Here is a 12,124-nt window from a genome sequence, read left to right as displayed (position 1 = left end):
TCGCTCAGCCTCTCCGGGCCTCCGTTTCCCGCTCCCTCCCGGGGGACCGAATCCGAGCCGTCACCCTGCAACAACCCCGGCGCCGGGAGCAGCGCGGGGCACAGAGTCGGCGCCCGATCGATCCCGCCCTTCTCCCGCCCGCGGGTCTCGAAGCCGGGGCACGCCGACCGCCACGAGGGAGGGGCGTCTGACAACTCACCGGAACTGCCAGCCCGTGACGAGGTTGGTATATTTCATCAGGTAGCCACACACGCTCTCCAGGTGGTCACTGTTTCAAAACGAGAGGGAGACGAGGGCACTCTACTGAACGCCGGGGTAGATACAAGCAGATTAGTCCCTGTTCCGCATGGGGCGCACGCTCTTCGTCCCCATTTTGCAGAGGAGGGAACCGAGGCCCGGAGAAGTAAAGCGACCTGCCCACGGGCACACAGACGAGTGGTAGAGCCGGGATTAGAACCCGGGGCCTTCTGACGCCCAGGCCCAGGCTCCAGCCACTATACCACGCTGCTGAATTCATTCATTCCATCGGATTTATTGGGCGCTTACTGCGCGCAGAGCGCCGGGCTGACCGCTTGGAAGTACAATCCAGCAGACCTGCCAGCCGTGTGACCGGGGGCAAGTCACTTCGCTTCTCTGTGCCTCGGTTCCCTCGTCTGCAAAACGGGGATGAAAACCGTGAGCCTCACGTGGGACCACCTGTATCTCCCCCAGCGCTCAGGACGGTGCTCGGCACATAGTGAGCGCTTAACAAATGCCAACGTTATTATTATTAATAGAGAGACCATTCCTGCCCACCCCGGGCTCGCAGTCTAGGGTGGGGAGACACAGACATTCATTCATTCATTCAATAGTATTTATGGAGCGCTCACTGTCGATACAAGTAAACAGGGATCAGTATAAATGAATAGAATTATAGAAGTATACATATATACATGAGTGGGGTGGGGTGGGAAGGGGGGGAAGAGCAAAGGGAACGAGCTGTGGTAACGTGGGAGAGGGAGTTGAGGAAAAGGGGAAGGCTGGGGAGGCTTCCTGGAGGAGGTGAGCCTTCAGTACGGCTCGGAACCGGGGGAAGCGTGACTGTCTGGCGGACGTGAGGCGGGAGGGCGTTCCGGGACGGAGGGAGGACGCGGGCCGGGGGTCGACGGCGGGACGGGCGGGGACGAGGCCCAGGGAGGAGGCGAGCGGGGGGCAGAGGAGCGGAGCGCGCGCGCTGCGATGGAGAAGGAGAGAAGGGAGGCGAGGTGGGAGGGGGCGAGGGGACGGACGGCTTCGGAGCCACGAGTGGGGAGTTTCTGCTCGATATGGAGGCCGATACAGGCAACCACCGGAGACTTCTGAAGAGGGGGGGTGACACGCCCGGAGCCCTCCTGTAGAGAGAGAATCCGGGCAGCGGAGTGAAATACGGACCGGAGCGGGGGGAGGCGGGAGGTCGGGAGGTCAGGAAGGAGGCCGACGCAGTCATCCGGGAGGGAGAGGAGGGGCGATCGTACTGAGACGGCAGCGGCTCGGACGGAGAGGGGAGGGCGGATCTCGGCGACGTCGGGAAGGTGAGACCGGCGGGCCTCGGGGACGGATCGGACGTGGGGGGGGGAACGAGAGAGCCGAGTCACGGATGACGCCGAGCTCGCGGGCCTGTGGGACGGGAAGGATGGTCGTGCCGTCCTCGGTGACGGGGAAGTCGGGGAGAGGGCTCGAGTTTGTCTGTCCCACGCGGAACTGGGACGACGTCTGACCTGATTAACTCGTACCTGTCCCAGCAATCAGAAGCGTCTGACACGTAATGAGCGCTTAAGGAATACCATTAAAAATATTTCTATTAACGTCCGTCTCCCCCTCGAATATGAGGTCGTTGTGGACAGAGAACACCTCTACCCGGGCCACACACGCGGCTCCTCTGGGGTCACTAACCTTCTCCCCGGGCCTCCGGCTCGCCCGGCCCGCCGCCGGCCCCCCGGCCCGCGTCCTCCCTCTGTCCCGGAACGCCCTCCCTCCTCAAATCCCGCCGTCGACCGCCGACTCTCCCTCAAAGCCTTACTGAAGGCCCACCTCCTCCCGGTGGCCTCCCCGGACGAAGCCCCCCTTTTCCTCAGCTCCCCCTCCCCTCTGTGTCGCCCCGACTCCCTCCCTCTGCTCTTCCCCCGTCTCCTCACCTCACGCCGCTTACGTCCAGATCCGTCATTTTATTTAAATGTATTGATGTCCGTCTGCCTAGACTGTGAGCTCGTTGGGGGCAGGAAACGTCACCGTTTACCGTTGCGCTGTACTTTCCCAGACGCTTAGTACGGCGCTCTGCACACAGCAAACGCTCAATAAATAGTGAATGAATGAATACTAACAATAATGTCGGTATCTGTTATGCGCTTACTACGTGCAGAGCACCGTCCTAAGCGCTGGGGTAGACACAGGGGAATCAGGTCGTCCCACGTGGGGTTCACGGTCTTCATCCCCATTTTACAGAGGAGGGAACTGAGGCACAGAGAAGTGAAGTGACTTAGCACCCCCTCCGGGAAATCACACCTCCTCCAGAAGGTCTTTCCTAATCGATCTCTTAGCTCCCCACCCTCTGTCCCCCTTAATGCCGTTTTCACAATTTTCAAGCCATCAGTGGTATTTACCGAATGCTTAACTGTGTGCAGAGCACTGTACCGAGCGCTCAGGAGAGGACGAGAGAGTTGGGAGACACGACCCCCGCTCTACGAGGAGGTTCCGGTCAACAGCGTGCAGAGCACTGTGCTGAGCGCTTGGGGTGGGACAACAGACTTAGTAGACGTGATCCCTACCCTCAAGGAGCTGACGGACAACTGTGTGCACAGCACTGTGCTGAGCATTTCGGAGCGGACCACAGAATCAGTAGACGTAATCCCCGCCCTCGAGTGCCTTCCCCTGCTCAACTGCGTGCAGAGCACTGCGGCGAGCATTTGGGAGGGGACGAAAAAGCTGGAAGACAAGATCCCTGCCCTCAAGGAGCTGAGGGTGGGCAGAGCACTGTGCTGAGCACTGGGGAGGGGACGATCGAGTTAGCAGACGGGATCTCTGCCCTCGAGGCAGGAGGGAAGAAGTTATTGGAGTGAGAGGTTACGGCGAGCGGAGAGGGAGGGGAGGAGGCGGCGAAAAGCGGTTTAGGGAGGTGAAAGTGAATCGAGTCAGAGGTGCCAGGGTCGAGCAGCATGGCCTAGAGGAAAGAGCCCGGGTCTGGGAGTCAGAAGGACCCGGGTTCTAATCCCGCTCGGCTACTTAATAATGTTGGTATCTGTTAAGCGCTTGCTATGTGCCGAGCACTGTTCTCAGCGGTGGGGTAGACACAGGGGAATCGGGTCGTCCCACGTGGGGCTCGCGGTCTTCATCCCCGTTTTACAGACGAGGTAACTGAGGCACCGAGAAGTCAGGTGACTTGCCCAAGTCACACAGCTGACAAGTGGCCGATCCGGGATTCGAACCCATGACCTCGGACTCCAAAGCCCGTGCTCTTTCCACGGAGCCACGCTGCTTGGCAGCTGTGGGACCTGGGGCAAGTCACCCCGCTTCTCTGGGCCTCAGTCCCCTCAACTGTAAAACGGGGATTGAGAGTGTGAGCCCCACGCGGGACAGGGACTGGGTCCAACCCGATTCGCTTGGATCCACCCCAGCGCTTAGTACAGTGCCCGGCACAAAGTCGGCGCTTAGCAGATACCACAGTTATTATCGCTGGAGTCGGATTCAGAGAGCGGAAGACGGACTCTCTGAGGAACAGCTGGGAAGCGGGACAGAGGCGAGAATGCGTCGGAGAGTGAGGGACTCTGGGAAACGCCTTCCCCATCCAGGTGGCCAATGTAGAAATTTTGGGATTTATTTTTTTTATGGTCAAGGTTAAGCGCTTACTAAGTAATAATGTTGGTATTTGTTAAGCGCTTACTATGTGCAGAGCACTGTTCTAAGCACTGGGGTAGACACAGGGGAATCGGGTCGTCCCACGTGGGGCTCACGGTCTTCATCCCCATTTTACAGATGAGGGAACTGAGGCCCAGAGAAGTGAAGTGACTCGCCCACAGTCACACGGCTGACGAGTGGCCGGGCCGGGATTCGAACTCATGATCTCCGACTCCAAAGCCCAGGCTCTTTCCACTGAGCCACGCTGCGCGCTGTACTAAACGCCATCAAGCGCAAGCCTGGGTCTCAGAAGGCGGTGCGTTTTAAACCCCGCTCTGTTACTTGCCTGCTGTGCGGCCTCGGGCAAGTCACTTCACTTCTCTGTGCCTCAGTTACCTCATCTATAAAATGGGGATGAAGACGGTGAGCCCCACGTGGGACAGGGACCGCGTCCAACCCGATGTGCTTGGATCCACCCCGGTGCTTAGTACAGTGCCTGGCACACAGTAAGCACTCAACAAATACCACCCTTATTATTATTATACAAGATAATCGGGCTGGACCCAATCCCTGTCCCACGTGAGGCTCCCGGGCTTAATCCCCATTTTACAGATGAGGGGACTGAGGCCCAGAGAAATGAAGAGACCTGCCCCAGGACACACAGCAGACGGGGAGCAGAGACGGGATTGGAACCCAGGTCCTGGTGACTCCCAGGCCCCGGCTCTTTCCACTAGGCCCCACTCCTCTGAAGTTGGCGTCAGGGATTGCGGGGGAGGTGCTGGGGAAACAAACCATCAGTGGTATCTACTGAGCACTTACTGGGGACAGAGTACCGTACTAAGCGCTCGGGAGAGTCCCACGTAACAGAGACGCGGACACGTTCCCTGTCTACGATGAGCTCACGGTGAAGAGGGTGTCCCGTCGAAACTCAGATCACTCAGTCGCTTCGAAGCCGTCCATCGGGTCGCCCCCTCCTACCTCCGCCGGCTGCTCTCCTCCAGCCCAGCCCGCGCACTTCGCTCGAAACTCAAATGATAATGTTGCTATTTGTTAAGCGCTTACTATGTGCGGAGCACCGTTCTAAGCGCTGGGGGAGACACAGGGGAATCAGGTCGTCCCCAGTGGGGCTCCCGGTCTTCATCCCCGTTTTCCAGATGAGGTCACTGAGGCCCAGAGAAGTGAAGTGCCGACTTGTTCATTCCAAGCGCTTAGTACAGTGCTCTGCACATAGTAAGTGCTCAATAAATACTAACGAATGAATGAATGAAGTGACTCGCCCACAGTCACACAGCTGACGAGTGGCGGACCTGGGATTCGAACCCATGACCTCCGACTCCAAAGCCCGTGCTCTTTCCACTGAGCCACGCTGCTTCAGATCACTCGATCCCTTTGAAGCCGTCCATCAGGTCGTCCCCTCCTACTTCACCCGGCTGCTCTCCTCCAGCCCAGCCCAGCCCAGCCCAGCCCAGCCCAGCCCGTACACTCCGCTCCTCTCACGCCAACCTCCTCGCTGCACTTCGATCTCGTTTATCTCGCCACGGACCTCTCGCCCCCGTCCTAACTCCGGCCCGGAAGGCCCTCCCTCCTCCTATCTCACAATGACTCTCCCGCCTTCAAAGCCTCCCCGAAGGCCCATCTCCTCCAAGAGGCCTTCCCCAAGTCCCTCCTTTCCTCCCCTCCCACTCCCTTCTGCGTCCCCCCTGACTCGCCCTTTCTTCATCCCCCCTCCCCGCCCCGCTCACGTCCAGATCTCTAATTTTATTTATTTCCGGTGATGTCTGTCTCCCCATCTAGACCGTAAGCTGGTTGCGGGCAGGGAACGCGTCTGTTTACTGTGGTACTGAGAAGCAGCGTGGCTCAGTGGAAAAAGCCCGGGCTTGGGAGTCAGAGGTCACGGGTTCCAATCCCGGCTCCGCCACTCGTCGGCTGGGTGACTTTGGGCAAGTCACTTATCTTCTCTGGGCCTCAGTTCCCTCATGTGGAAAATGGGGATGAAGACTGTGAGCCCCACGTGGGACAACCTGATCCCCTTGTATCCCCCCCAGCGCTTAGAACAGTCCTTTGCACATAGTAAGCGCTTAACAAATGCCATCATCATTATTATTATTATCGCCCTCTCCCAAGCGCTCAGTACAGTGCTCTGCACTCACTAGGCGGGCCCGCCTCTGTAGGCGGCGGCTCCTCCCTCTCCTCCACCCCCAGAACAGGCCCCAAACCCGACTCCCCGCGGGCGGCCGATGACCCCCTCGCCCGCGACCTCTCTCCCAGACACATCGGGGGCCCCGTGCCGAGCCCGGCCCCCCGCCGACAGAGGACTGGCCCTCTCGGTGGCGAGGGAGCCTTCCGGGGCCGGCAGCTGGTCCCTGACCTAGGTCCCGCCTGGCAGGGCTGCCAGCCTTCCTGCTCTGCCCGGCCCCGGGCCCCGCTGCCCGCGGGGCACAGGTCAACAGCGGAGCATCCAAGGCGACTGCTGCCGACCGCGCTCGGCTACCCGCCACAGTTTTCTACAAAAGGTCACGTTTCCCTTCTCCTCAAGACCCTCCAGTGGTTGCCCATCCACCTCCGTATCATATGGAAACTCCTCACCATCGCTTTTAATGCCCTCCATCCCCTCGCACCCATCTACCTCCCCTCCTCTCTCTCCTTCTGCATCGCAGCCCGCACACTCCGCTCCTCTGCCGCCGCTCACCTCCTCCCTGGGCCTCCATCTCTCCCGTCCCGCCGCCGACCCCCGGCCCACGTCCCGCCTCCGGCCCGGAACGTCTTCCCTCCTCGCATCCCACAGACAGTCCCTCTCCCTCCGCTTCAAAGCCTCATTCGTTCATTCGATCGTATTTATTGAGCGTTTCTTGGGTGCCGAGCACTGTGCTAAAGCACTCGGGAGAGTACGTGGGTTCTAATCCCGGTTCCGCCACTTGTCTGCTGTGTGACCTCGGGTAAGTCACTTCGGTTCTCTGGGCCTCAATTACCTCATCTGTAGATGGAGATTGAAACACTGAGTCCCACATGGGACAGGGTCTGTGGCCAACTCAATTTGCTTTTATCTACCCCAATGCTGAGTACAGTGCCTGGCGCTTTGCTCCTCTGGTGCTAACCTTCTCCCTGGGCCTCCATCTCGTCTGTCTCGCCGCCGACCCCCGGCCCAGGTCCCGCCTCTGGCCCGGAACGCCCTCCCTCCTCTAATCCCACAGACGATGACTCTCCCTCCCTTCAAAGCCTTCCCGAAGGCCCATCTCCTCCAAGAGGCCTTCCCCGACTGCGTCCTCCTTGCCTCATCCTTCTGCGTCGTCCTGACTCGCTCCCTTCGTTCATCCCCCCTCCCGGTCCCACACCATTTATGTCCAACTCCCTCATTTATTCATGTCCGTCTCCACTTCAAGACAGTAAACTCATGCGGGCAGGGACTGTGTCTGTTCTAGTGTTCTACTGTCCTCTCCCAAATGCTCAGCCCAGGGCTCTGCACACCGTGAACGCTCAATAAATACAACTGACTGACCTGACTGGCCGTTCCCGCTCCCTCTGTGAGGCCGGTGGGCAGAAGGTTGCCCATTCACTCTCTCCCTGCCATCTTCCCGCGCACCCCCCGTGCCCGGCCTTGCCTCGTGAGCCAGAGCTTGGGGGGGGTCTGCAAATTTTGCTCCAGACCAGATAATGGTCTCCACTCGGGGTGACCTGGACCTTGGCCACAAAAGCCCCCCTGTGCCCATCCAGGGCAACCTGGCCCTCACCCTCTCCCCGTGTCCACCCAGCCCTCCCTGCCCATGGTGACCCGGCCCTCCCTCTCCCCTCCAGCCTGGACGGGATGACCCACCCCCTACGATAATAATAATAATGACGATGGTATTTGTTAAGCTCTTACTAAGTGCCGGGCACTGTTCTAGCGCTTAACAAATACCATAACTATTATACAAGCAAATCGGGTTGGACGCAGCTCCGATCCCACGGGAGGCTCACCGTCTCAATCCCCATTTTCCAGATGAGGGAATAAGGCCCAGAGAAGTGAAGTGACTTTCCCGAGGTCACGCAGCAGACGGAGCCGCGCCCATGCCCTTCTGGCACTCGAGCGCGGGCTCTACCCACTAGGTCACGCTGCTTCCCAAGGTCACGCCAGAGGAGACCGAGCCCTCGCCGTTCCTCCGTGCCCACCTGGGATGACCCTCCCCCCATTCCCACATGGAATGACCGGGGCCCTTACCCTCTCCCGATGCCCGCCCGGGGCGACCCGGTCCTCGCCCTCTCTCCGTGCCCACGTGGGAAGCCCCGGCCCCCGCGGGGCAACCGGCCCCGCCAGGCCCGCCCGGGTCCATCCGCCCAAGACCGGGTCCTGCCCGGGAAGCCCGAGTTCCACCCACCTGAACAGCCAACACTTCGTCCCGTTGCCTCCGCTGTTTCCTCGGCCACCTCCTGCTCCGTTGCCGCCCCCTCCTCCGTTGCCTCCTCCTCCTCCAGCTCCGGGCCCGCTGCCGGTCGGGACCGTGCCGAGGCCGCCGTCGCTGCCGCCGTTCTTGCCGTGGGCGGCCGCCGGGGAGACCGGGCCCTCCAGCTTGCCCTCGCTCTCCGACCCCCTCGTGGCCGAGGCGGGTTCCCCGCCGTGCATGGCGGCCCGGCGGGGCGGGGGCGGACAGTGCTGTGGGGGGGTGGGGGTGGGGGGGGGGCGAGAAAACGGAATGATAATAGTGAGATGCTATTCGTTAAGCGCTTCCCGAGCACCGTCCTAAGCGCCGGGGCGGAGACGAGGTCATCGGGTCGTTCCACGTGGGGCTCACCGTCTCGACCCCCATTTTCCAGATGAGGTCACTGAGGCCCAGAGAAGTGAAGTGGCCTGCCCAGGGCCACCCAGCTGCCAGGTGGCGGAGCCGGGATTAGAACTCACGTCCTCTGACTCCCAAGCCCGGGCTCTTGCCACCGAGCCACGCTGCTTCTCTGATAGCGCTGGTGATCTTTCGGCGACCCACCGTCGCCTCCCCTGCCAGGGCAGAGAGTAAGCGCTTAACAAATACCATCTACGCACTCTATTACCCTCTCCCAAGCGCTCGGCACAGTGCTCTGCACACAGTAGACTGTCAGCTCCTTAAGGGTAGAAATCTTGTCTACTCTACTGTCCTTTCCCCAGCGCTCAGCACAGTGCCCCGCACACAGTAAGCCGGATGCTTCTCGAAGGCAGGGATCCCGTCTGCTCCCTCTATCGTCATTCATTCATTCAATCGTATTTATTAAGCGCTTACTGGGTGCAGATCGCTGTACTAAGCACTTGGAAAAGTACGCCACAACGTGTCCTTTCCCCAGCGCTCAGTGCAGTGTTCTGCACAAGTAACTTATAAGCAGGACATGGGGCTGGATTCCGGAGGTGAAGATGGCGGGCTGGGCAGTCCCCCAGTTTCCCTGAGTCCTCCCAGTCCCCCCAAGTTCCCTGAATCCCCCCCCGGGACCCCCCTCCGGATTTCCCCCAGCCCCTCCCAGTCCCACCGAATCCTCCCAATCCCCCGGAATTCTCCTAGGCACTCCCAGCCCCCCTGAATCCCACCAGCCCCCTGAATTTCTTCAGTCACCCATAGCCCCCCTAAGCTCCCCAAGTCACCTCGAGTCCCCCCAGTCTCCCTGGTCCACTGAGTTCCCCCAGTGAACCCCCAGTCTCCCCCCGGCATCCCCCAAGTTCCCCCAGTCTCCCGGGCCCCCTGAATTTCCCTAGTGAACCCCAATCCCACCGGGTCCCCCAAATTCTCCCAAGCCAGCTGAATTTTCATAGTCGCCCCCAATCCCCCCAGAGCTCCCTGAGTTCCCCCAGCCTCCTGAATTCCCCCAGTCCCCCCCCGCCCCCTGAATTCCCCCAGTCCCCCGCAAGTCCTTCTGAGATTCCCTAGTTCCTCCCAGTCCCCTGAATTCCCCCAGTGACCCCCCCAACCCCCCAGTTCCCCCACCCCCTGAATTCCCCCAGTGACCCCCAAAGCCCCCTAAATTCCCCCAGCCTCCTGAATTCCCCCAGTCCCTCCAAGTCCCTCTGAATTCCCTTAGTCTCCCCAGTGACCCCCAAGTCCCTCTGAATTCCCCTGGTCCCCCCCAGTCCCCTGAATCCCCCCGTGACCCCCAACCCCCCCCCCCCGAGTTCCCCCAGCCTCCCCTAACTCCCCTAGTCACCCCCCAGTGACCCCCGATCCTCCCAGAGCCCCCTGCACCCCCCCATTCCTATTAATAATCGCATTTACTGTGTGCACATCACTGTAGTAAGCGCTTGGGAGAGGACACCATGCCATCAGACCCCCTCCCTGCCCACAAGGCGCTCCCGGCCTCCAGGCTGGCCCCCAGCCCCCCTGAATCCCCCCCCCCAAAAACAATAATAATCGTCGTATTGGTTAAGCCCCTGAATTCCCCTAGACACCCATCGAAAAGCAATAATAATGGTGGTACTGGTTAAGCGGGCACTGTACTAAGCGCCGGGGTGGCGAGCAGCGGGATGGATAGGAGGCAGTGTCTGGTCCCATTGGGCAGGGGAGGAAACTGAGGCAGGGAGAAGCAAGGGGCGAGCCCAACGGCGAGGGGGCGAACCCCCACTCACCCCGGCTGGCCGCCGACAGGGCCCAGGCCGGCCCAGCCTGGCCCCTCCGCCGCCCTCCGCCTTCACTTCCGGCTCAAAGGAAGGGCCGCCCTCCCCTAGGCCCCGCCGCCATCTTGGGAAGGACAAGGCCTCGGCCAAGGGGCGGCACCGGAAGTGCGCCCGCCTCCCCTCCTTCACCCTCTCGGTCCGCCATTCGTGAGGCGGAGGTTGATAATAAAAATCACCGTCATCCTTTCTGTTATGCGCTCACTCTGTGCCAAGCGCTGTTCTGAGCACTGGGGGGAGTGGAGGTCATCGGGCTGGGGGGCTCCCCGTCGTCATCCCCGTTTACAGTTGAGGGAACTGAGGATAATAATAATAATGATGTTGGTATTTGTTAAGCACTTACTACGTGCAGAGCACTGTTCTAAGCACTGGGGAAGATACAGGGTCATCAGGTTGTCATTCATTCATTCATTCAATAGTACTTATTGAGCACTTACTATGTGCAGAGACTCACAGTTAATCTCCATTTTACAGATGAGGTCACTGAGGCCCAGAGAAGTGAAGTGACGTGCCCGCAGTCACACAGCTGACAAGGGGCAGAGCCGGGATTCAAACCCATGACCTCTGACTCCCAAGCCCGCGCGCTTGCCACTGAGCCACGTTGATGATGATGTTAAACGCTTATATTTGTTAAGTGCTCACTGTGTGCCGAGCGCTGTTCTAAGCGCTGGGGGAGGATACGGGGTCATCAGATTGTCCCACGTGGGGCTCACAGTCTTCATCCCCATTTACAGATGAGAGAACTGAGGCCCAAAGAATAGTAGGGATGGTACTTGTTAAGTGCTTACTATGTACCAAGCACTGTTCTAAGCACTGGGGGGAGAGGAGGTCATCGGGTTGTCCCCCATGGGGCTCCCCGTCGTCATCCCCCTTTACAGATGAGGGAACTGAGGCCCAGAGAATAATAAGGATGGTAATGAGTGCTTATATTTGTTAAGCACTTATTATGTGCCGAGCGCTGTTCTAAGCACTGGGGGGATACGAGGTCATCAGGTTGTCCCCCGTGGGGCTCACCGCCTTCATCCCCATTTACAGATGAGGGAACTGAGGCCCAGAGAATCGTAATAATGATGATACTCGTTAAACACTTACTCTGTGCCAAGCACTGTTCTAAGCACTGGGGGGATAAAAGGTCATCAGGTTGTCCCGCGTGGGGCTCACGGTCTTCATCCCTGTTTACAGATGAGGGAACTGAGGCCCAGAGAATAATAAGGATGGTATTTGTGAAGCGCTTACTATGTGCCAAGCGCTGTTCTAGGCGTCTGGGGGGAAGACGAGGTCCTCGGGTTGTCCCACGTGGGGCTCACGGTCTTCAACCCCATTTACAGATGAGGGAACTGAGGCCCAGAGAATAATAAGGACAGTGTCTGTTAAGCGCTTACTATGTGCCGAGCACTGTTCTAAGCAATGGGGGGGATACATGGTCATTCGCTGATTCATTCAATAGTATTTATTGAGCGCTTACTATGTGCAGAGCACTGTACTAAGCACTTGGAATGTACAATTCAGCAAGAGATAGAGACAATCCCTGCCCAATGACGGGCTCACAGTCTAAACGGGGGAGACAGATGGCAGAGCAAAACAGAACAAAACAAGACAACATCATCAAGATCAATAGAATGAAGGGGATGGACACCTCATTAACAAAATAAATGGGGTAATAAATAATATATACAA

At 59.2% G+C, this 12,124-nt stretch overlaps 1 protein-coding gene across 3 annotated transcripts in view; it reads right to left on the bottom strand.

Moving 5' to 3' along the window:
- OSBPL11 (oxysterol binding protein like 11) overlaps positions 1 to 10,512 on the bottom strand; it is a 33,700-nt gene extending 23,188 nt beyond the window's left edge. Inside the window, exons 1-3 of one of the 3 annotated variants that reach the window (XM_029071189.2) lie at positions 10,403 to 10,512; positions 8,202 to 8,476; positions 200 to 268 (exon numbers count right to left, since the gene is read on the bottom strand). In XM_029071189.2, the coding sequence (XP_028927022.1) occupies positions 200 to 268; positions 8,202 to 8,446 (314 nt within the window). In that variant the 5' untranslated portion in view covers positions 8,447 to 8,476; positions 10,403 to 10,512. Of the gene's footprint in view, positions 1 to 199; positions 269 to 8,201; positions 8,477 to 8,615; positions 8,649 to 10,402 lie in introns of those variants that run through there. The other 2 variants (XM_029071180.2, XM_029071197.2) reach the window with 2 other exon arrangements.
- Positions 10,513 to 12,124: the final 1,612 nt, after the last annotated feature.

This window comes from Ornithorhynchus anatinus, chromosome 1, assembly GCF_004115215.2.
Source record: "Ornithorhynchus anatinus isolate Pmale09 chromosome 1, mOrnAna1.pri.v4, whole genome shotgun sequence".
NCBI lineage: Eukaryota > Metazoa > Chordata > Mammalia > Monotremata > Ornithorhynchidae > Ornithorhynchus > Ornithorhynchus anatinus.
Note: the sequence above shows the minus strand (reverse complement) of the source record. Positions and strands in the feature narration are given on the sequence as shown.